Source organism: Diceros bicornis, chromosome 32 (genome assembly GCF_020826845.1).
Source record: "Diceros bicornis minor isolate mBicDic1 chromosome 32, mDicBic1.mat.cur, whole genome shotgun sequence".
Classification (NCBI taxonomy): Eukaryota; Metazoa; Chordata; class Mammalia; order Perissodactyla; family Rhinocerotidae; genus Diceros; species Diceros bicornis.
The window spans coordinates 19,785,213-19,810,172 of record NC_080771.1 but is presented as its reverse complement, the minus strand read 5'-3'; the positions used below and the strand labels follow the sequence as shown (position 1 = coordinate 19,810,172).

Here is a 24,960-nt window from a genome sequence, read left to right as displayed (position 1 = left end):
CATGAATTTGGTGCCCCACATATCCCACCCACCAGACACCAAGCCCACTATTCACAGAAATCTACTAGCCATACTTCATTCTCTGTCTTTCTCTGGACTTAGATATAAGCTCCCACATCCACTCCAAGAACTTTGACAAAGGAAGAGAAAAGAGTTCCTCAATTGCTAGCATACTGCAGATAGTAAGTGCAGAGGATTCTTTTGGTTGATTTCCCCACCCCCTACCCCCGGCATCCATTTTCTCCTTCCTTCTTAACAAATTTTCTTCCATGTATCCACTCCTCTCTCATGCCGCCATGTGTTTCAGGGGAAGCCAACCACACCCTCAGGCCAAGGGACAGGCCTGGTTGGCTAAGAATAATTCCATCCGTCTTTACCAGTGACTAATTTAGGAAAGGGAATGTAATCCAATTTTGGTCAATGAAATGAGAAGTTAAGTTTGCTGTAGGCTTCTGGAAAAGTCCTTCCTCACTCTTAAAAAGAAAAGAGCCATGTGAAGCCAGTGTTTGTGTCTCTTTCCCTCCCCTGCCAAACATCAACCCCAAATATAACTGTTTTGCACATGTTTAAATTAGAAAATTTAAAGTATTACTATTTTTCAAATAGTGATCAGATGATAAAATGCTAACAAAAGCTTCAAAACAGTGATAAGTCAACATTTACTAGGGAACATAACAAAAGAGCCTTCTTGCCTTTGCTCTGACAAGGAGAGTTCTGGTAAAGCTCAGAGATAACTGGGTATGTGTAAAAAGAAACAGGTAGTAGACAAAGAGAAGTCCAAAAGGCAGTACTGATCTTGCGAGATAAGAATAAGCAGCAGATGGCAAACTGATCAAAATATCAAGGAAAAAAATACGTGTCAGTGGCTATAGAAGGTAGAGCAGTTGTACTTGGGTTCTAAATTCAACCAAAGAAATAAATAGTATTCACGTATCTTTTGGAACAAATGAAAGTAAAATGTCAACCTAAAAAAAAAAACTGCCCTAACTAGTAATTTAGCATTTTTTAAATTCTGAACTTTTCCTTCACTTAGGTTTAGGGCAATTTTGATGACAAATCTAAAAATGCTTTAAATTTTAAATCTGAAGTGCAAAACAGCCTGCAAAGATCACAAATCAGACCCTAATCAGGACAAAACAGGAGGGAGTTACCAAAGAGAAAGGCCAAATCCTCATTACTTAAAACCTAGAACAATATGATCTCTTGACCTCCAGATCCACAAGGAAGCAAAGAGGCCCAAAAGAGCTAAATTTGGGCCTAGCACAGTTAGCTGTGCAGCACCCTCAATTGCTCTGCCTGCATCACTGCTACCATTTAAAAATTTCTAGACCAGAGAGGAGTAAGAAGCATCCCTCAAGCAGCCATTTTGAACCAAAAGCAGAGTATCTAGTCATAGGAACACACTTGTGAGCCCTGGCTCAGATATGTTTGATTCCATGTGCTCACCATGAGTCTTGGTTTCACCAAAGGAAAAACTGAATATTTCTGTTCTTCAACTCTTTCTGGGAGTAAAGAGGCAAGAGGCATAGTACACAGTGCCCAAATCAGAAAACAAGGGTTCAAATCCCGACTCTTCTGTTTTCTTTTTTTTTTTTTTTTAAAGATTTTATTTATTTTTTCCTCCCCCCAAAGCCCCAGTAGATAGTTGTGTGTCATAGTTGCACATCGTTCTAGTTGCTGCATGTGGGACGCGGCCACAGCATGGCCGGAGAAGCGGTGCGTCAGTGCACGCCCGGGATCCCAACCCGGGCCGCCAGCAGCTGAGCGCGCGCACCCAACCACCAAGCCACGGGGCCGGCCCCGACTCTTCTGTTTTCTAGATGTTCAAAAATATCTGCATTTCTACTTCCTTAGGTATAAAATGGAAATAATACCTACCTCTTAAGCTTGTCATGAGACTTACAGACAATGTATACAAAAATACCTTGCACATAATAGGTACTCAATAACACTGGATTAAATATTTACCTAACAGAATACAAACAAAAAAGAAACGGTTACAAAAATGATCAAAATTATAGGTTGTGCAAAAACAACTCTAGAATTGTCAAGCAGAAATTAAGCAACTTATTGGAAAAAGACAAATGGCTAGGAGTCAGAGGTCCTGGGTCTCTGTTTTACAACTAACTAGTTAAATGACCTTGGGCAAGTCAACTTGAACCTCAATTTCCTCTCTTATAAAATAAAAGGACCCAATTAGCCTGAAATTATTCTGTGCTTTTTAGCAACGTCACACTATTAGTAATAGACATGAATCTAGAACTCAGGCTTAGCTCAGTAGCACCCTCAAAACAATGTTTCTAAATAATGTCTCACAAAGGGGAAAGACTGAAACAACACGTGGATGGCAGAGGCAGTTCAGAGAAATGGGTGGAGGGAAAGGTTTCAGGTTGGGACTAAAAAGAGATGATAAAATTAAAGATGATGAACTTGATATTATTGTACAGAGTGAGGGATATAAAATAGGTGGAGAACAACGAGGAAGACCAGTGAGGAAGCAGGTTACAGATGCAAAGGAGCAGGAATGGAAGATAACCTTAGCTGTGACTTTCAAAACTCAATGTGGGGGAATAAAATATGAAGAGAAAACTACACAAATCCAAACAGGAGGTGACCAAGACTTGGACCATAGAGCATAGAGAAAGGGGGAGATACAACTCATTTTCAGGAAGTGGAAAAATTTAGCAAGCAACTAACCCCATAAAAAGACAGCAATAAGCTAATTCAATTAAAAAAATAATTTTTAAAAAATTGAATTAAAAAAATAATTTTTAAAAAATGTATTAAAGAACTACAGACACGGGAAATATGGCTTGAATAACAAGAACATTTCAATGACCTAACAGTTTTAATATAATCAGAACTATGAAACCATCTCCTAGAGCTGTTTTTCAAACCAAAGGTAGTGATCTACTAGTGAGTCGTGATCAACGATTTTTTAATATAATGAAAAAGAAAATGTCAGGGTAAAGGTAAAAGGCTGTTTTATCTGAAATTTCTATCTCAGTTTTCCATGTATAAGCATCTATGCATGTGCTAGGTTGAAACATAAAACGTATTTCTTACTCTGCATCATGGTCAAAATGGTTTCAAAACTTTGTATTACGGAAGTTTTCAAAAATAAAGTAGAGAATAGAGTATAATGAGTCCCCATGTATCTATCATCTAGCTTCAACAATTTCTGAATGTCATTTTTTTTTCCTGAATGTCATTTTTATTGAACAACTTTTACTGAAAAGAAGTGGAAACTATAAGAACTCTTGTTGCAATAACAATTTAAAAAGTAACATTTAGATAAAACTTTCTATATTTTCCCCAAAGATTTTCCTTATATAAAGGACAAGGTTAAAACTTATATTCCTTTAGTATTCAATATGATCTCACAAATGGTAAAATGTAAGATATAAATTTCAGATCTTGTTTGCTCTGAAATGTTCACAAATCAAAAGAACTTATACGTCTACTATTTTTGTGAATTAATCCCTATTAGTAAGTATTTTACTTACTTGAAAGATTAAAAATCCAGTCTTAAAATTAAGACTAAGTTCTCTAGTTTCATATCACCCTAAATTTAAAAGTTCAAGTGAATTGACAATACTTAATATTTGACTGATGGATACAAGCAACATGATCAAACATTAAAATTTTTAAAAATAATTTCAAGCCCTTAAATCACTAAACAATGAGTGAATTTTTTTGACCCCATATAGTTACTTAGAAAATATTTTAAAAATTTAAAAGTACCTACTCAAAAGCATATCGTAAGATCAGTTTACTTCCTATTTATGTACACCACTAACTCATCTCATCATCCCACTGCTAATACTACAAAATCAAAGGAAGGAATGGATTTTGTAAATTAGACATACCATAACTAATTTTTATTTTATTTGTTAAATCGGTTTTTTAAAAAACTACATGCAACAGCAAACCCTATTAACTTCATGATGCTATTTTTTAAAGTGAACATTTTTCCTATCCCAGTCTAGCACCTTAAAGAGCTTGAAGTGTTTCTGAATGTCATTTTTAAAATTTATTATGGAAATTTTAAAATATACACAAAAGTACAGAGAATATTATAAGGAACTCCCATATACCCCTCATCTAGCTTCAACAATTTTTGAATGTCAATTTTTTCCCTAAATGCCATTTTTACTTAACAATTTTTATTCTAAAGCAATATTGAAAAGTATTTACATTTAAGTACAACTCACAAACTGTCCATTAAAGTGTTCTGGCCAATGATTACCTTGATGGGAAAAAAATGGTTTTAGAAATATTTTTACATGTGATACAAATCAATGTTATTGAAAAAAAGCCATAATTTCAAGCTCACATAATCTATTTTCTTATTAAAATAAAAAGCAAAGCTTGTGAAAATTTAACACAAAATTAAGAAATAAAAGAATTTACTTTAAGATACTGAAAACAAATTTTAAAATATTAAAACTCTCTCACCTGTTTCTGTAACATAAGACATATCGATACTGTACATTTTGTAGGAAAATGAAGCCTTCAAGTTACTTCTCCAGTGTACCTGGTATTTTCAAGCTTTCATAGACATGTAGTTTCCTTACACACAATACCAATATATTAACTATAACCGTCCCAATGATTAAATTTCAGCTACCAATTCAGACAATTCATAGATCATACTACTTAAATCTCACAGGTCCAATTGCTCCTCTCTCCTAAAGTTTACCAAATTGAGGCAAACAGATGCAAGTCATGCAATATAATTATTTAAACATTGAGAAATGCTGAAATATATGCAGATCCACGCTATGTTTGAGTTAAAATTATGGCTGTTAAAAAAGCTTGCTCCTTGCTTGTAACTCTCCTAAGCCTCCCTGAACAAACTCACTCCTCTTAAATTCCACTGTTACTTGAACCTCATATGGCATGCCTGGGCAAATTCGATGACTTGGATTTTGTTTTAGAAGCCAGGCTTACTGCCAAGTCTGCTATGTCTACTCCCCTGACCCACCAGAACAGCTTTGGACAACACCTCCCTTATTTACATTACTGCTGACAGTCAAACTACTGCTTACTATCAAATGAGGCTCAACCTACTCAGGTTTCCTGCCTCTCAAGAGTAATGCGATTGACTTCACTGTATTATGGCTTCCTCAACCCCACATCTTATTTAAAATAAAACATCACCATATTGAATCATCAACTACTCAATACTAAGAAGGAAAGTAAAGGACGAATTAAACTTCATAAATCAGTAACACAACTCACTATTTTCTCTTAAAAGGTTTCCATTCTATATATCAGTATTTATTTTATTACTTTCTCTGAAGAAAAATGAATTCCACATTTTCTTACCAAAAATGTCCTTATGATCACACTTCATTGAAAAAATATAGAGCAAAACTCCAAAGCAGAACTTGGGATATGCCTTCAATAAAAATACATATAATTTTAGGCAAAGTTTACTGGTTGCCACAGAAAGGTAAGTCATAATAATTGGTTGATTCTACAACTTACCCTAAATTAATACCTTAAATGCTTAAGGAACAGGCCTTACTAGACCCCTACAATTTCCTGGCCATGTACCTAATATCCGACTTCTAATTTTTATATCATCTAATAAAACTACTACAGTATTACCTCTGCTTTAGAATATATGCCAAAATATCCCTTCTGTATTGGCAAATGGGAAAATCTAAGAAAGCACAGGCATAGCAATGCTCTTACAATGATAAAGTGTTAACAAAACAATATGACATTTAAATTTTTTTTCCTCGATTTTTCCCCATACTCACTAAAATATATTTATTCACCCATCTCCATCACAAAATTCCTCCAGGAGCTAATACCTCCAGGAGCATCCTCTACCCGTATCAGGAAAAATGTCAAAGAAACAGAATATATTATTCCCCCAAGTGAAATGGCGCAATGTTTATCATTGGCTCAATCAGTTAATACATGTTCTCACTGCGTTCAAGTCTAAAGAAAAAGCTGACCTATGGTATGAAAGTAAGGCTCAGCAGTAATCAAATCCTCCTTTACAGTACCTAATGTGCTGTACTAATACACCATTAAATTTCTACAGGAAACCATACAAGCAACTTCCCTTTTTTCATACTGATTTAAATATCCAATTATACTTAGTATGGTTAGCAAATCAACCATCTTTCACACCATACTGAGTCAGTAACAACTTAATTCAAGAAAGTAGAAAAACATAATTAAAAGCGAATATGAGAAACGAGGTAACATTGCAAAGAATAATAGAATTAAAAGGATAAAATAAAAACGTCTAAGACAAATATTCCAACACATTTAAGGAAGGTTTAAATGACTGGATCTCTCATCTGCCCCTACTCTCTTTCAATGTTTTAGTTTAGTATAGGGAAAAGAGTCTAGGGAAGAGGAGGAAGTAACAAATAACCTATCGTCAGAGTGTGTGTGTGTGTGTGAGTCTGTGTGTTTGTGTGTCTGTGTGTGTGTTTCAAGAAATGTTCACTACCACCACTTAATGAGCACCACTGGATCAAGGACTGTGCTAACAGCTTTAAATACATTATTTCATGTAACACAAAATAAAACAAAAATGTTGAATAAAAATTATCAATAAAAACTGAAAAGTGAGAAAATGAAATTATCTAAGAGACAGTAAATTATAAAGAACACATGAATCAGATCTCCAAGCACTAAACAAAGTAAAAACACTACAGATTAAAGACTAGGACAATGATCTCGGAAAAGTTCCTCAACTTTACATATGAAAAAGTTGTGTATTAAAGTGATAGCTGACAAAATTACACATACCCTTTATCATAAACTAAATTTCTTACAAAAATATATATCCTATCTTAAGATATTTCTCCCCTTTAAAAAAGCAGCAATAGATAAGATACTACACACAGGATAGCACACACTCTTTCCAGTGACTCTCATTCAAGGCTAGAAAGTCAATATTTAGTAATGAACAAACCCTAAGAATTAAACTTTAAATCTGAAAAGTGAAGATTACAATAACATCAAACTAAATCAGTACACTAAAAGAGAGCACCAGAAGCCGCCCTTCATAATGGTAAATAATGTTAATGAAATACATTAAACACTTATCAATTTCAAATTCTCTCAAATCTACAACTGTGGTATCTTCATTTTGCAGCTAAGTATTAAATAAAAGAAAGTTTAAACAAAATTGTTTAATTAAAAATTCAATTGTTAATTAAAAAAATCAAGCTAGCACTGTCCTCATTAAAAAAAAAAAGCTAAAGACTCTAGGATCTTAAATTTTCTTTAATGGAAAAATCTCAAAACATCTCAGTAAGCAATAATCTTAAAAAGTCAGTCACAAACTGATCCGACACTACCAAGTGTCAAATTATCTAATTTGTACTTTCACAAGCTTGCTTAGGACATTCACTAAATTCAGCCCCTTGGCTTGTCCTCAGTCTCCATCCACTATCCCCCCCCCCCAAATATTTTTCAAAAAACCTTCTGTATGGAAATTTAGATGAGATATAAGTACACTCAAAACTTTAGAGAGATGGAAAACCTGCAGCTCAAAATTACCAAGATCTGCTGTCTTATGGAACTGACCAATAAAAGCCAAAGATCTGAAACAAGTCTCATCAACTTCCTCTACCACAAAAAAAGTGAGCACTGACTCAAAACTTAAGCAGTATGTATTCATTAATTCAACAAATATTAGATGCCTACTATATTAAAGGCACTGTGCTAGGCACTGATAATACAACTATGAACAAGATACAGACACTATCCCTGCCCTCATGGAACTTCCATTCCAGTGAGGAAAAGAATCCAAAAACAAGTAAACACACTGATATAAGCCAATAGTGATCTGAATTCTACCAAGCAATTTATTCTCATGGCCCACTTTTACTGTATATTATCATCCTAAAAGCATATCAGTTAATCCACTTACTTCCTTCAAACTACACACTCATAATTATGCTTATTAAAATGAAAACTAATTTTGTGAACAAATAATTTTGAAACCTTAGCTTTGAAGATATAACACATCTTTCCCAGTAGAATTTAAAAATTAGCTGCTAGGTGTTCATAGCAGCACTATCCACAATAGCCAAAAGGCAGAAACAGCCTTTTGAAAGTAGAAAGGAATGAAGTACTGATACATTCTACAACATCAATGAACCACAAAAACACTATGCAAAGTAAAAGAAGCCAGAAACAAAAGGTCACATATGTATGATTCCATTGCTATGAAATATCCAGAATAGGTAACTCCATAGAGACAGATCTCAGATTAGGGACTGGGCTACCAGGGACTGGTAAGGGGAAAGGGAGAAAGAGGAGCAACTGCTTTGTGGGTTCGGGGTTTCCTTTCCAGGTGATGAAAATGTTTTGGAACTAGACAGAAGTGGTGGTTGCACAACACTGTGAATGCACTAAATGCCAATGTTTCATTCACTTTAACATGGTTTATGTCATGCGTATTTCACCTTAATTAAAAAAAAAAACCCAGAATATTTTAAAGTGCACTTTTTGTCGCAAATAAAACTACTCAAGTTTAACTTTGGGAATTTCAATTATAAATCAAGTTTCAAATCTTAACTCCTTCTAGACCCATTTTAATATCAAAATGGTTTTTTGGGTTTTTATGGCAAAAATCATTTCTCAAAAAGCTGTTTTCATAGCTTTTGAATGTTATTCAATATTTTGGATGTATATACCATTCCTACTCACATGATGATTCTCCTTTATTACTCATATGTTTGGTTAACATCTTTATTGATCATATATTTGGTGTATAATGTGCTCTAATCAAGTTTGTGCCCAATAAAAGTTTGCTGACATCATCAACTGTTATCTTCTTTATAATGAAAATACTCCAAGAAGTTGTTTTTATTTTGTTAAATCCCAATAATCTAAGTACAATTCAATGCCACCCTCTCCACAAATGCCACTTTCCCTGTTTCTACCTCTATGATAACATGCACCACCATTCAGTCTACCTAAGAGCATAGCTATTCGGGTTATGTGTCCCCCACTCATTTCCCAACCTCTTTGAGGGGTCTCAGTCTTTGCATCCATCATAACACTACAAAGTACCTAATAGTAACTCTTCACCATAATAGGTGCTCAAATGATGTTAGTGGAATTGAAATAAACTCAGCTAACAGATAACTATTGCAAATTATTTATTATGTTGAAACAGACATCTAACACATAAAGACTAAAAGGACTAATAAGACAAATACTGCCCAGAGAATCCTTATGCCTCACGTTCAGATGTTTTTCAATGCAACTCTACAGCACAGTCTGTTGAACATCAACATGAAAATGAAGTAATTCACCTAACACCCGGAAAGAATAAATAGGGATTACTCTTATCCAGCTCCCTTTTGAAGTTCGCCTGCATATGTAACAGGAAAACTGAACTTAACGAACCACAGTATTCCAAACCAGGTCACAGGAGAGCCCTAAGTCCCCAGCCATCCTGTTTCTATTTCCTGATTGGTCTAACCTCCAAGCATTATGGTGCCCAGCCTTCCAAATTCACGATCTCCTTTAAAACATCTTCCGAGGTGAGCTTTTTCTTAAAATAAAAATTGATTCCAGAACTTCCTAAGAATATTATGAACAAAGCACCCCACTTTTTTTTTTAATTTTCCGAAACACTTTGCTCAAGAAAAGAAACCCAGTTTTCAGAAAAGTCCCGTTATAGTTACACTTCGAATTAAATGTGGGCCATAAACTTGCACAAGTGGAAGTTAACACGACAGACAGCATTACTCTCCTAGCAAAGTAGATTTAAACAGACATGTGCATGAATTTTAGAGAGCTCCTACACTTCAAGAATGCGCATCTTTCAAATAAAGATTTTAAAAAACAACCTAGAATACATGAAAAACGAAGCGCGCTTACACTTCAGAGGGACAACATTCTCTCCGCACCACGCTGGCAAAGCAGCGACAATCAGACGCCACTTGGGCAGCGGCTCCGACCCTCGGCCTCCAAACCCCGGGCGTCCACTGGCCATAGGCGTCCCGGAGTCGAGCTCCCCACTAGTTCGCTCCCAGCCAAGCCCGCGGCCACTTCCACGTCGCTGCGACCCACACGCCTCCTCAGCGATTTAAATCCGCCCTACACTCACCACGCGCGCGCGCGCACACACACACACACACACACCCACACACGGTGTTACCAGACTCGGGACAACCAAGGGACCAGGGAGGGGACGAGCTCGTACGAGCTAGGAGAGGAGCGGACGCTCCTTGGTCCCGCCCGGCCAGGCACCCACCTGCAGGCCGCGAGCCCGGGGGCGGCGGCGCCGGCGCCACGTCCTCGCCAAAGACGAGTTTGAAGTCGAGCTCGTCGTGGGCGCCACAGTTTACAGTAGTCATCGGCGTGGCCCAGGGTGCTGCGGCTCCTCCTCAGGCGGCAGCGGCGGCGGCGGCGGCGGCGGCGGCGGCGGCTCCTCAGCGCCGCTTCATGCCGGGCCGCGCCGGCCAGGAGGTCGCAGCTCCGCGGCAAACTTTCCGGGCGGGGACCGCGACGCCGAGCGTTCCGTTCCGAACTCGAGAGCTGGCCGTGAGCCGAACCGCAGCAGGAGCCGCCGCCACTGCCAGTTGGTGGTGCCTAAACCGCCACGGTCGCCTTAGCCGATATTCCCCGCCCCCCAACAGCCGCCGCCGCCGCCGGCGCGCTCCCGCGCCGTGCTGCGCGCCCGACCCCGCCCCCTACCGCGCGCCCAGCGGACCGTGAGGCCCAGAGGCCCCTGGCGCCGCGGGCTAGCCCGATGGCCCCGCCCTCTCACCGGCCTACCGCGTGACTCCCTCTCCCGGAGAAGGAAGTCACGTGAATATAGAGAGCAGGATAGCCCCGCTACCTCTTGGGAGTTGCAGTTCGGCCCCTGTTCCTTCCTCAACTCCTTCTAAACCAGGCCCCGGTAATGGGGTGTGGGGCCGATAGCCCTCTCTAATTGGATTGAAGAGCCCACCACCCACCAATCGGCGAAAATCTCTTTCCTTATTGGACGAACCTCACGTCGAGGAAGGAGCGCCAGAGCCCTGGGATTATGGGTTTGGTGACGGGCGATTGAAGTGTTACTGCTGATGGCTGGGTATGGAGAAGGTGTCAGGGCCCGGGAGGGTTACGTGGATGCCACTTACACCCTAATCCCCCCACCCCAAACTTAATGGCGGAGTCTCGAGGGGGCGGGGACCGGACCGAGCCTCCAGCTAGGGTGGGGCGAAGTCGGAGGAGACCTGGGTTGCGTGACAAGTCCCGAGTCTAAGCTCCTTGTCGCCACAGACCCACCCCTGCGGGGCGGGGCCCGCGCTTCGCTGGCTGCGCCTTTGTCTGCCCCTACGAGCCAGCCTGGCACCTGCTCCCTCGAGGACAGCCGGCGCCTTCAAGGCCTCGGCAAATCCTGATGGGCAGACTGAACAGGAAAGCCCGTCGTGAACTCGCGCCCCTCACAGGCTCCGTGACCTCTGCATCCCAGCGCACATCCATGAAAGTAGGAGGGGTCGTGCTACCCAAACTGAGTGGCTGTTAGTGGGGAGAAAGTGACACTGTCTGAAGAACCGTTTTTCGCTCTCGGCCCCTCCCCAGTGGGCCTGTCTTTCCCCGGACGACGCAAGATGCCTCCTCCTGGGGCCTGAGGTGAAGGTCGTGCCCGGGGACGCTGAGCCTGGCTTGTTTACTTAGGGCTTCTCCAAGGTGCAGGGTGGACCTGGAGCTGGGAGATGGCAGCCGTGACCGACTTACCTAGCTCCAGGCCCCGCAGGGCATAGCATCCCTAGAAGCCACTTGCTGGAGGAACCCAGGGCGCTATGTCTCAGAGGCTAGGGTGCAGGTGCAAGGGCCCAGGCACATCCAACACCGCCCTTAAAAAGCCCCTGGGAGAAGAGGGCAAGGTGGAGCGGCTTGCAGAGGTCTCAATACATGGACTGATCCCTCTGCTACCACGGAGCCCTAGGGAAGAGTTCAACTAGGCCTTGGGTCAGGAGGACAGGAAATTTCCAGAGTAGGTGAGATTTTCATCTTGAACTGGTTCATCCCTGAGGTCAGAAAACTTTTCCTGCCTTGTGCTCTGTACCTATACCTGTGCTGGACCTGGGGTCGCAGAGATAAATTAGTCTCCCTTCAGGGGTGGGGAAGAGGAGGCCAGCAAATCTATAACCACTGTACAAAGAGACTAGGGCAGTGCCAGGAACTCAGAGAAGGTTCATAATCCCCCTGGCTGCAGGGCCTCCAAGGGCTAAGTAGGAATTGGAAAGATGAGCAAAAGATAAGGAAGATGGTTCCAGGCAGAGAACAGATTGCCAAAAACTTAAAGACCAGAAAGTACCTGCAGTGAGCAGAAGCCAAAGGTAAGCCTGGATGAATGGGAAGAGTGCTGCAGGCCACTGTAAGATATCTGGACTTTATCCTGAGGGCAGTAGGGAGCCATGGAAGGGTTTAGAGCAGGAGACTTCCATGTTCAGGACTTTGGATAAATCATTGGATTGGATTGGGGGGAGGGTGAAGTTAGAGGCAGGAGAAAATAACTCTGGTCAAGGAGCAGGAGCAAATGGCATTAGGGGGATAGAACATCCACACAATAAGCTGTCCTACCTTCAAAGGATTTCCAACCTTGAGGGCCTGAGTGTGGAACTCAAAGCGCAAATACCACACTAACTGCAGCCTTCTGCCCCAGGCAGATGGCTGGCCATCCAATTAGTACCACATGTAACATGACCCTGGTATATAGTAAAAGGCCCCAGGAGCCTGGCCAGCTCACCTCCCCCTCCTCATAAAACTTAACACAATTTCAGGATGTGTCCCCCTACCCCCAAAAACAAACATACTTCCCGGGTTATCATCTGGATCAAGAAAATAGACCTTTATCTAGCCCCTCTGCCCTCCAAGCATGACTTTACCTGAACCAGGGGCTCAGCCAGCCAGCGAGGCCAGGGAGAAGGCAAGAGGGAGACCCTGGTCCCCCCACTAGGAAGGGACCATAGAAGCTGTAGATGGGTTGAAAAAGTCCTCCAGTCATCAAATGCTCAGTGATGCCTCTGTGTTCTCAGCCACTGTGCACCTGGAGAACACTTACAAGAGGCCATACCTTGGGGAAGGTTTCTGGTCTGGAGGAAACTGAGAACCCTAATCTGGAGTGATGAGGGCTAGGGCAGGGGCAGGCACCAACTGCAGGAAGAGTGTCACCACCTTTGTAAAAGAGGCAGCAATGGCTGGAGCTCTGCAGGCTGTGATGAAGGCCTGTCGCCCACACGCACGGCAAAACCCAAACTTGCTCCACTCCTTTTCCTCAGCTAGGGCCAGGACCTCCCCCACGAGCTCTTCCTCAGGCTAGCTCCAAAGCTCTCTTAGATGGTAGGAGGCCATCTGACCTGCCTCCAGCCTTCTGAGAGCCCTGTGAAACCAAGCAGCCCAGGGGATCAGTGCAGTAGATAGAACCCCAGACTGGACCAGGCTGGTGGACAAGGACTGTGTGAGTCCCTGTACACTCCCTCTCCCTCCTGTGTGAATGCCAGCCAGGCCTGAGATTTAGGGAAAGCCATCTCTTTCATCAGCTGCCACAGGCCTGGCCCTGAACCCTATTGTTGAAGGCTCTCTGGTGGCCTCTGAGCCATAGGATGGTACAGCTTAACCCAGTCCAACCTTCCTTGTTCCACATTAGGGGATACAGGAGCCTTGAAGTAAAGTCAGAGTTTAGAAAAGTTCTTCATCTCCAGGCCACACACTGTCCCCCCAACAAGCTCTTATTTGATTCTTCTGTGCCTGTTCCCCACCCCCACGCCAAGGCTGGCCATAGGGGACACAAGGACTGCCCTTCAGCAGCTCCCAGTCTGAGCAGAGGTGATAAGACCAGCCAACTGCAATCAAAGAAAGTTGCTGAAGTCAGCACAGGGTGCTGAGAAGACAGGGTCAGCACTTTGTCCTCAAATGCTAGGCTGAAGAGTTTGGACTTGATCCAGAAGGCAGTGGAGAGCCATGGAAGAGAGCTGAGCAGGAGTGACACCTGGAAGGAATTAAATGAACAGGACTGCAGGGGTGAGAGATTCCCCTTTCGTCTTTGCACAAAGTGCAGTCTTCCTGCTGTGGCCTTCGGAAGACCTGCAACCCTCTCCAGCCTTACTCATCCCTCCCTCTTGTGCTCCTATCAAAAGCATTTGTCCCCTTGGGGCCGGCCCGGTGGCGTAGTGGTTAAGGGCGTGCGCCCCGCTACAGCGGCCCAGGGTTCGGATCCTGGCCGCGCACCAACGCACCGCTTGTCAAGCCATGCTGTGGCGGTCTCCCATATAAAGTGAAGGAAGATGGGCACAGATGTTAGCCCAGGGCCAGTCTTCCTCAGCAAAAAGAGAAGGATTGGCAGATGTTAGCTCAGGGCTGATCTTCCTCACAAAAAAAAAAAACCTTTGTCCCCAAAGTGTGACGAGCTAAGAGGAAGTCCTCAATCAAAGTGACTGGAATGGATGGATAAGTGTTGTGGCCCCTAGCCTAAGTGGCCGTAGTTTAAGGTGGGCATGGTGAGAACAGCAGGTAGAGCTTTCAGACCTGAGCCCTCCCAGTCAGTCCCAGGTCTTAGGCAGGCAGGTTCCTCTGAGACCAGGGCAGGCATCACTGAGGTGGGCTAAAGTGAGACCGTTTGAGAGCCAACATATTCAACCAGGACCTTTGCCAGACATCCCCAGTCATGGAACACACACTAGCCCCTCTCCACCTATTCCTCTGTGAATGACCCTCCCCCCAGTGCTTTTCCTGGGCCCTCTAAGTCCCCACACTCCAGCCTCTATCTTAGCAGCTGACCTCTACTTTCCTTCCCTATAGTCCAGAAATGAACCTGACTCTGCCAGAGAGGTGACTTCCCCAGGGAAACCACACTGGTGGGACAAGAGGCCTGAGGACAGAGCCCAACCCCACCAGAGAAGTGGATCTTAAGATTTGGTATCTGGCCCATACAGGGTCCTCCCACAAGCTCTGACTGGCTCAGAATGCCTGGGGGTTCACTGGGGCCTCTCTGCCCTGTTCCAGGAAGGGTATGAGGAAAGGCAAAGGGAGCATTTTGACTGAGACAGTTTTTTGTAAAAAAAAAAAAAAAAATCAGAAATAAATTGTGCCTAAAGCTTGTTGGCTGGGACTGAACCAAGCCTCAGTCTCTCTCCTGAGTGGGGCCCCTTCTCTGGGAGCACTGGTCTGGGAAGTTAGTTACAGCAGCCTCAGCATGGGGTGACCCCATTAGCCACACAGTACCCTATCACAGGGCTAGCCTATTTATTCTCCAACCAGCCTCAAGCAGGCAGAGAACAGCTGATCCCACTCTCAGAAGAAGGTCCTTGGGCCCAGAGAAGACTAGAAGTGACTTGCTCAAGGTCAGAGAGCCATGGGCTCTGGGAGGCCACTGGTAGTGCCGTATCCTTATCTGCATACAGAAGAGCAAGTGTGGGGGCCGGCCACGTGGTGTAGGGGTTAAGTGCATGTGCTCTGCTGCTGGCAGCCCGGGTTCAGATCCTGGGCATGCACTGACACACCACTTGTCAAGCCATGCTGTAGTGGCATCCCACGTAAAGTGGAGGAAGATGGGCACGGATGTTAGCTCAGGGCCAGTCTTCCTCAGCAAAAAAGAGGAGGACTGGCATGGATGTTAGCTCAGGGCTGATCTTCCTCACAAAAAAAAAAAAAGAAGAGCAAGTGTGGGTGTGGGGAGGGGCTGCTCTGGGACTAAGACAGGCCTCACCTGCCCAACCCTCGACTTAGGCTGGCAGGGCCAGGGCTGCTGGCTGGCCCAGGGGCCTGACCCTGGGAAGATGGGAGGAACATGGCCTTGGCCCAGAGGGGAATTCTCCCTCCTCACAGAGCTTGGAAAAGGGGGGAGAAGCAGCGTGTTTACAGCCGAGGAAGCACAGGCGGCGCTGGGCAGAGACCTTTGGTCAAAAGGCTCCTCCCACTAAGTGGGGGAGGCCCCCATGAGATGTGGGAGATGTGGTAGCTGTTTGTTTGCTTCTCACTGCCAGGAGGAAATTAAAGAGAATCTGCCACTTCCTTCCGGCTCAAAAGGGATGGAGGGGGCGGAGGACAGAGGGCGGGGGCAGTGGCGTGGGCAGGCAATCGCAAGTTCCCCAAATTGCTGTCATCAGCAGTCTCCAATGTCCTCTGCCCAGAGCAGGCACATCATAGATCTGAGTTCCAGCCAAGTGGGGGTCAGACCCAGCACCCCCTATTCACCTGAGCTGGTCCCTTACTGGGACACCAGATACCCTAATCATTTCCCCAGATTCCATATCACTTCTCATCAGGAAAGCCAAATGAGGCCAGTGCCTCAGGTTTACCTGAGTTGGTAGAATGGGCTTCTTGGGCCTTCCTGGCTGAGCCCAAGTCCAGTGAGCATTAAAGGTGATACCTTGTCCCCCACTTCCACCCAGATCCATAACAATGGGTAGGAGATATGCTTTAGGAAGCTCCAGCTCTACACAGAGGGTGGGAGTAGAATAATTATGTCAGGACATCAGTCCATGTGTGAAGATGCCCAAGGCTGAAGCAGCCAGCCATGGGTAAGAGTGGAGGGTGTCTTTATTGCACTGCACCAATGTCAGGTTAGGGAGGTACCAGCTGAAAAGCTCCTGTTTTCAAAGAACATACTGAGGTCGCTGGGAACTTGACTTTGCTACTGAGACACCAAGGAAGATGGGCACTCTGGGCATCCCTCAGCCCAGGCTCCAGGCTGATAGCCCAAGGCCAAGACCTCTTAACTATTGCCAGGCAGGGGCAGCAAATTGTCCAAGGGCATCTGGTTCATGCTCTGTACCCACAGCCATCTTAGGGCCAGGCCCATGAAGGAGGTGACCAGGGTAGGGACAGTGATCACAGGCCTTCCAGGGGGTTCTCTTTACCACTTCCCAAGGCCACAAAGGGCTTCTTGCATAGCTCCCCAGGCACTGCTGGCTCCTGAACACTGGGGGCCCCAGGGTCTTGGTCAGGGGCCTCCCGCTTGCGCTTGTTCAACGAGGGGCTCTCCTCACCCAGTCGACCCTCAGGAAGGCCCTGGCTCCGCAGACAGACGATGGCCGCAGCCTGCTCCGCCAGTTTCTTGGACTTGTCCCTGGGCAGATGAGGCATGAGGCAATAAGGCAGATAGGCAGGCAGACTAGTTGCAGGACTAGAGGCTGGGAGGCCTGACTCTACACATCCTTGGCAGAGATTCTGACAAAACTGAGGAAGGGGTCATTGCCCAGGGATGCCACTACCCAGGTACACCATCCTTCCAACCTCCCAAGCCAATGCTAGGATCAAACCCCACCCACACCCCAAGCCTCACGCCAACTGTTGAGGAAACTCACCACAAAGTGGACTGGTACTTTTGCTCAGCAACAGTGACAACAGAACAGAAAAGGCGATCCAGGGGGCGTTGAACCTGGTGCAGAGAGAGCAAAGGAAACAGGGATGGCCGCACAAGGGCAAGAGGAATGAGGCCCACCTGCCGGGGTCACGTTGAAGGCAGACAAAAGGAAGTACTTCCCACCTAAGTCAAATGAAGGCTACTTGTATCACATGCTCCTCCCCAGGAGAAGTGCCTGGTGCATCTTCCAGGAAAGAAAGGCAGATACACAGACAATGACATCCCAGTGTGTCAGGAGTTCTGTCATGGACATAAGCAAAAGGCCGTCAGAGCCCTTAGCTGCGCATGACCATGGAGCCTCCTCCTACAGACATCTGGATGGGTCAGGTCTCCTAAAATGAGGAGTCCACCAGATGGCAAAGGGGTAAGAGGGGACAAGGACTGGGGCAAAGAAGGTACACCTGGCAGAGTGACCAGGTGATATGGCTGGACAGAGAGCTGAGTGGATGAGACCTGAAGCACAAAGGCATGTGGGGGGTCTCGTGCTCTGTGCTGAGGTACTAGGGCTTGATCCCAAAGGCACTGAGGAGCTAATGAGGACTTGAGTGAGGGAGGTAGAGGTCAGATTCATTTTGGAAATGTCACTCTGGTGGAGAGGGACACAAGGCCCAGAAGCTACAAGCTTGGAGGTCAGAAGGCCAGTCCAGAAGAGACAGAGCAACCTAAACAAAGCATAGCCATGGGGACCAAAGGAGTTAAAGCAAGACTGTCTCAAAATTCCACCAAGAGGCCCCATGTCCTAGGGCCCAATTCTGTGCTCCATTGGCTGAGGCCTGGTCCAAAAACATGTTGTCTAACTTTTAGGTTTGAACATCCTTCCTAAGCCAATTGGCCCTTTCCAGAGAAGTCTCCCCTGCCTAAGCAATGCCACTGGCAGGGACTGGCCCAAGCAGCCCCTTACTTAGGTCTCTAACTGAAACTTAGCTTCAGTTTTATGCAAGTGGCCAGATTTAGACAACAGGCCCATTGTCAAAGGGAAGGGGCTATCAGCAACTGGCCTGGCCACTAGCAACCACTGCCTGCCCACAGAGGGCAAAAGCCAGGCTCCAGCCAAGCAGTCTGGAGTTCAGGGTACAAGCTGTGGGTGTCCTGGGGGTGATGGCACCAGCCATGGCAGTGCCTTAGGGCTGGATGCAGGGCAGGCCACAGCCAGGAACTCACCGTTTCATACACGGGCTGTGCCAACTTCTCCCTCCGGCACCACTCCAGCAGGCACATCTTGGGAGTGATTTGGGGTGAGTATGCTCTCCTGGGGAAAGAAGGAGAGGGAGTCAGGGCCCACCCACCATCATAGGTAGGAGCTGCAGGAACTCAGACATCAGGCTGCTGCCTTAAGACTCCTGTATCTATTCCCCTGAGCTCCCATTTCTGTCCTACCAGTGGCTTGGGGCCTGAGTTCTACCTAAAGGGAAAATGGGCTTCAGCAAGTTTGGTGAATTGGGGTAGGATGTGAACTCCAGCACTCTGAGCTCCAGCCTGGGCCTGGAAAACAGCCTTCAACAGCCAAGAAGGAAGGTCCAGTTTGCCTCTCAAGACAAGATCAGGAGGGAGCGAGTGGGGGTGGGGAACACAGGTGGCCAAACAGTGGTCTCAGGGATCTAGCTCAGTGCCCACTCTGATAATGTCTGCTGAGTGTCAGGATGATCCATTGCTGCCTTGGACACAGTGGACTCTGGTTTCAGAGTCAGTCTGTGACAGGGTTACAACTTGTAATGCCATGGTCCAACTTCCCACCAGGAGCTCTCAATAGCTGTGCCCACACTCCTCCTTCTAAGCTCTTGCCAGACAAGACTGGCTCCTGGTCTGGGCCTGGGGACCTGATAGCAGAGGACAAGGATGAGGGCCCCATTCAAAGCTGAGTCACAGTCTGAGGCAATAATAGGCCTGAGGCTACTTCTGCCTAGAGAGGGCACCAAAGGGCTGGTAAGGGGCAGTGGATGTGAGCATGGGTTGCATAGCCAGATAAGAGCTAGGGTTCCGCTGCTATTGGGGAGCTCCTTGTAGGCAGCTAGTTCCTCAAGGCCAGGGAAAAAGCAGAGACTTTCAGGAAAAGAAGGAGACAAGTCTCCCCACCCCAAGTGGTGGGAAGGGGTGGGTCCGGGAAAAGGTGGAGTTTAGTCACCCTTGGGACACCATGCTCACCCCTAACAGTGGTACCTGGGCTTTCAGGGACTGTCTTCTCCAAAGTGCCTTCTTTGGGTTGCTGAAAATCGAGAACAAATGTACAAACCAAGGAGACTTGTGGTCCCTAAGCTTGGCAATAACCATGTACAGCAGCCAGCTTGCTGGCCCAGTCAGGCCCAAGGGCACTGGCCTTGGCCCAAGCTGAGGACAAGCTGGAGACCTACCGGTCAAACTTGACAGCCATTTTAATGACACCAGAGGTGTCTTCAGCTGGCTCCTCCACCTCCTCTGGGGTCTTGGCCAAGAGCTCGGCCCGCCGGGCATCCAGCTCTCGTGTGGTCTCCTCGTAGAAGGCACCAAGACCAAAGGCCTCACTATGGAGGGACAAGCAGAACAGAGCAAGCCCCTTAGTGGAGCGAGCATCCAGGGAACTACTGGAGGAGCCCAGGGTCGCCCACTGAGAACTGCCCCCCAACATACAGCAAAACACCACCAGGACCCAGCCATCAGAAGGTAGCCTACCTACCCCTGGATCAGCCTGGACTGGCAGATGGAGCGTGAATGTAAGCCCCTGAGGGTGGACACTGGAGGGCAGGCTGGGCTGGGTGGAAAAGGTTCTAAAGGTCACCTCCACCTCCTGAGCCCAGCCCTTCTTCTGAGGAAGAGCACACAGGCAGGCATCCCCAGCTAGCAGTGAGTAAGTTGACCTACACTAACCAAGCACCGGAGGTATGCATAGCCTCATCCTCATGTGGGCTCATAGGAGGAAGAAACGGAGGCCCAATGACTGAGTGGTTCCCCACTTCCCACCCTCAGCACAAGCAGTTAGGCCTAGCCTAAATTGAGGTACCACTAAGAACTAGAGTTATATTCTTGTGAGCTCACAAGACACCTGGGTCAAGCTGGTTAAGCTATGTGGGGTATGGACAGAACCAACACCACAAGCCCAGGGTGGGGAGGAAGGTTCTGGCAAGTCTTTTCCATTCTAGGAAGCATCTTGAGAGCTGGAGGACATTCAGCAAGATGGATGCCTAGGGGTGAGAGTGGTTCTGAAAGGCTTCTTTGGAGGAGGGAGCCAACATGAGAGGGAGAGAGCATTCAGGCAGAAGACCCAGTATCAGCACAGGTGTGGAGGTGGGGGAAAGGATGGGTAAATAAGGAGCTGTGGGAGCAGGCACTAGGCCAGGTTGTAAGGGGCTCCAAATGTCAACTGCCTGAGTTGGAGCTATACCAGATCTAGAGGACCAAGGAGTGGCCTCTCAACTGCAGAGTAATGGGGTGTGGGCACAGGCTCAGGTCAGGAGCTCCATTCTACAACCCCAACTCTTCTGACCATTGGATCTCGGTGGCCTGGCATGTGACAGATCTGTTACTGGGAAAGCCCCTTCCTCCCTAGGAATTCCCAAGCCCAGCCCTCAAATTCCTCTACCCTACTAGTGCCCCAGTTCCCAAAACTTTGCTGCTGAGAGTAGTCCAGGGATGGAAAGTTCCAAAGCTTTGAAAGTACCCCCTTCTGTGAAGCGAAGCTGTACCATTACCCCACTCCTGCACATCCACCTCCAGAAGCTGTGTCCCTGGTACCCTGGTAGAGTCAGCTTAGGGCCCGGGGTCAAGCCTGGGCAATATCTGCAAGGACAGAGGGACAGCCCATTGCCCCTCTCACCAAATTTCCCGGGAAGACTGGGCGGCATGCAGCAATTTTCCCTGGGGCGACTCCAGCTGTTCTCGTAGCATCTGGCACAAGCAGTACTTGGTGTTGGTGTAGTGGTTGTCATACTGCACAGCCTGAGAGAAGAACCAGCATGAGCCCACTTGCTGCCCAGGCAGGCTCTGAGGCCTGAGCTATGTTCTAATGGCAGGGAGCGGGGCTCCAAGGGGGCACCAGAGGTCTGCTTGCAGCCGAGGCAGTGTGGCCCCATAAGAAGAGCCACCTCCATGCTGGCCACCTACTCCTCCACTTAGTGGTACAAAGTTCGAGGGTCATAGCTGAGGCCCTCAGTCAGGAGCACACGCTACTGGACAACCTGACCGGGGTCCAGATGTGCAGGGAGCCCCTCCTGCTTCAGCCACCACAGGTTACCACAGAGGACCTGCTGCCAAGCATCTTCCAGGGCAGGGAGGGGGAACAAGCCAAATTCTGATGTGGCAGGACGAGCCAGGACAGGGGTGAGATTCTTCTATTGTTTATAACCTCGATGGGTACCTTCCCTGCCCACTTCTTAAACAGCCTGTCTCTAATATCCCCCACGTCAGGAAAGCACAGTACCATCTACCAAGCATCTACTAAGCACATGTCACTTCATTGAGCTATACAAGTGTGAGGTGCAGCAGTCACCACCACTCCACAGACTGGAAATGCAGGCTTAGGGAGGCAAGATGACAGCCCAGGGATACCCAGTAGAAGCCCACCTTGCTGGGGCAGGCAGGAGAGTAGTGGGTAAAATGTGCCCCAGCCCTCCAGAAGCCCCTCCCACCCCTCGCCCCCTACACTCTTCTACTATCTCTACCTAGGCCTCTGTCTTCAGTGCCTGGGAAGGTGCCATGGCACGCTCAGGACAAAGCAGGGAGACATGGGTAACCCCGGCAAGCGGCAAGACCTTGATTCAGCTTTTTGGGACAGAAGGCACCTGGCTGGACCAGAAACAGTCCTGCCTATGCTTGAAAGCTGCTCCCTTTCTCTGGGACAACACACCCTCCTGAGGAGCTGCCAAGAGACAGGCTGAGCAGGAATGATAACATCACCTTTCACCCAGTGAGCAAGTCAGCACTACTGAACGTGTCTTCTTTGCCACAGACTTGCCAGCTGGCCAGAAGAGCTAGACAGCTGACCTGACCTGAGGCAAGCCCCCTTGCCTCTGGCCGAACCAGGCCACTGGAGAGCCTGGTGGTCACCAACCTGCCCAACGGGACACCTGGAACCAAGGGAAGGAGGGCTGCAGCACTGAGCAAGGGAGGTTCTAGGACAGAGACTGCTCTGGACATAGGCCTCAGGACCTCCTACCATCCCTAGCTTGCACAGCCCTGGGGACACCCACATGCCATGGCAGCCACAACTGCCCAGGCACAGCCATGGCTTGAAGAGGGCATAGGCAGTCTGAGGATCTGAGAAACTCCTGACCATCTCAGGAGGGCGTGAACCTCAGGATTGAAGAGGAGGGAGGGAGTCTGCTCTGGGTGAGGGCTGTACCCTCTGCTAAGGCCCAACTCACTGAAGAATTTGAGGACCACTCACTGTCTCTGCCTGTAGACACATATGGCTGATCACAGAGTCTCACAGAGTTCCAGGGTTATGCCAAAGGGACAGGGCAGGTGAACTTGCCAAAAAATTCCTTTTTGGGGAAATGCCCCTGGCACTACCATCAAGCTCCCAGTGAGGAGAAAAAGCTAGTCCCTAAGGAGAGGGTTAAAGTTAGGCTATGACCTAAGTCAGAGGTTAAAGCACTCTGGGAATTAGCAAGAGAAGAGTTTTAGAAGTGATTTTTTTTTTTTTTTGGGTGAGGAAGGTTAGCCCTGAGCTAACATCTGTTGCCAATCCTCCTCTTTTTGCTGAGGAAGATTGGCCCTGGGCTAACATCCGTGCCCATCTTCCTCTATTTATTAATTTTTTTTTAGAGATTTTATTTATTTATTTTATTTCCCCCCAAAGCCCCAGTAGATAGTTGTATGTCATAGCTGCACATCCTTCTAGTTGCTGTATGTGGGACGCGGCCTCAGCATAGCCAGAGAAGCGGTGTGTCAGTGCGCGCCCGGGATCCAAACCCGGGGCCGCCAGCAGCAGAGCACGCGCACTTAACTGCTAAGCCATGGGGCCAGCCCCTTCCTCTACTTCATATGTGGGACGCGTGCCACAGCACGGCTTGATAAGTGGTGCGTAGGTCCACGCCTGGGATCCGAACCTGCAAACCCCAGGCCACCGAAGCAGAGTGCATGAACTTAACCACTACACCACCAGGCTGGCCCCTAGAAGTGATTTCGATGATGACCAGTGAGAAGTCTCTATGGAGAGAATCTGTCCTCAACAAAAATAGCGACGATGGCTGCTCCTGGCTGTGGCTGTTCCGGTGCCAACACATTGGGATGGATGTCTTCAGTGACACAGACCCCATTGTCATCGTGCATGTGTGTGTATGTATGTGTGTGGGGGGGTGGGGTATGAGAGAGAAAGAGAACGATATCGTGTCTGGGGCCCTAAAAGCATCCTGAATCCAGGGGTCCTGACTATGCCCCCTACACCTCGGAAGCTTTAGAAGGAAGTGATGGTAGGGGCATATCTCCTGAGCACCCTCTCTTCACATTGCACCCGGGGAGACCCAGTGCTGCATTACAAGAACTAAGAAGAAAAGGAGAGGAACAACAAGAGCTGCTGGGGATGGGGGCTCTCCCAAAGCACTTTCTGCAGGAATGTGGCAGACAGTGAGAAATGACTGTTTTGAAAACCCGGCAGACATACGTATCGGATGTACTTCTGCATGACCTCCTGCAGGGGCCGCAGACCCTCCTTGAGGAAGATGGACGGGTTCCACATGGCTGCTCGGGCCACCATCACTGAAGACGCTGCCGTGGCTTGTCGAAAGTCCTGTATGTCCAAGTACTCTTGGATGTGGTCGTGAGATCCTCCACTGAATGGCAACAGCGGGGTGAGGGGTGTCCCCATCCTCATACCAGCATTTTCGGAAAAAGGCAACCCCCAGATCTGCCCCTCATTAACTGTGTGGCCTTGGCCAAGTCCTTCAGCTGTGAGTGCTTTGAGAGACAGGAGATTATAATACACACCCCACTATGGGATCAGGAGCACCAAGTGAGATAATACAGTAAAATGGCCCAAACTGTGCCTGGCACTTAACAGGTGTCCCGGAGATTTTACCTTCCTTCCCCCTGATCCTAAACAGTGGCTAAAGCCAGCCCACATCTGAAGACATGGGTCTGCAAGTAGATACTGGGATCACAGGAAAACCCCCAGGCTAGGACACCTATATGCCCACTAACCTGGGCAAGACCAGCTGGGTCAAAACCCTGGAGAGGGAACAGATGCAGTGGCAATCATGAGAGGAAGGAAGGAGGCCCAGTTTTGTTGCAATTTTCCTTCCTGCCACCCTGCGGCCCCAAGGGCCCCCTTGAAAACTGCTCTGTTTTCATCTGTTCCATTAGGAGCCAGGCAGCAGCCTCAGTCCAGAGACAGCATTGTGTGTTGGGGTTGTGGGGAGACCCTCAAGTGGCAGCAGCAGCAATAGGGTCCAGAGTCTTGAGTAGCCCTACACTCTCCAAGCCACCCCTAAAATCCTTGGCCTGGGGAAGGCTGGGCCTGGCTACCACCCCCACCCTTAACTCCCTCCCTCCCTCCCACCAGCCAGGAGTGCCTTTTGTCAGGGTTTCAGGGCTTTGGAACTTCTCTGACCCCCTCCTGCCCTCAGGCTCTGTGCCATCCTAAGGTGCAAGGCTGAACTGGACTCTCAACTAGCCCACACAGTCCAGCTCCCCAGTGG

General features: G+C 47.3%; 2 protein-coding genes across 13 annotated transcripts in view; both read right to left on the bottom strand.

Moving 5' to 3' along the window:
* NFATC3 (nuclear factor of activated T cells 3) overlaps positions 1 to 10,619 on the bottom strand; it is a 126,891-nt gene extending 116,272 nt beyond the window's left edge. For 2 of the 7 annotated variants that reach the window (XM_058528084.1, XM_058528086.1), the window contains exon 1: positions 10,250 to 10,619. In XM_058528084.1, the coding sequence (XP_058384067.1) occupies positions 10,250 to 10,352 (103 nt within the window). In that variant the 5' untranslated portion in view covers positions 10,353 to 10,619. Of the gene's footprint in view, positions 1 to 4,458; positions 5,204 to 9,873; positions 10,093 to 10,249 lie in introns of those variants that run through there. The other 5 variants (XM_058528089.1, XM_058528085.1, XM_058528088.1 and 2 more) reach the window with 5 other exon arrangements.
* A 5,057-nt stretch (positions 10,620 to 15,676) lies between these two features.
* Positions 15,677 to 24,960, bottom strand: part of DUS2 (dihydrouridine synthase 2) — a 40,016-nt gene continuing 30,732 nt past the window's right edge. For 3 of the 6 annotated variants that reach the window (XM_058528101.1, XM_058528104.1, XM_058528105.1), the window contains 6 exons: positions 23,928 to 24,096; positions 21,141 to 21,262; positions 19,702 to 19,851; positions 18,515 to 18,602; positions 17,295 to 17,368; positions 15,679 to 17,056 (listed from right to left, as the gene is read on the bottom strand). In XM_058528101.1, the coding sequence (XP_058384084.1) occupies positions 16,819 to 17,056; positions 17,295 to 17,368; positions 18,515 to 18,602; positions 19,702 to 19,851; positions 21,141 to 21,262; positions 23,928 to 24,096 (841 nt within the window). In that variant the 3' untranslated portion in view covers positions 15,679 to 16,818. Of the gene's footprint in view, positions 17,057 to 17,294; positions 17,369 to 18,514; positions 18,603 to 19,701; positions 19,852 to 21,140; positions 21,263 to 23,927; positions 24,097 to 24,960 lie in introns of all 6 variants that reach the window. The other 3 variants (XM_058528107.1, XM_058528102.1, XM_058528106.1) reach the window with 3 other exon arrangements.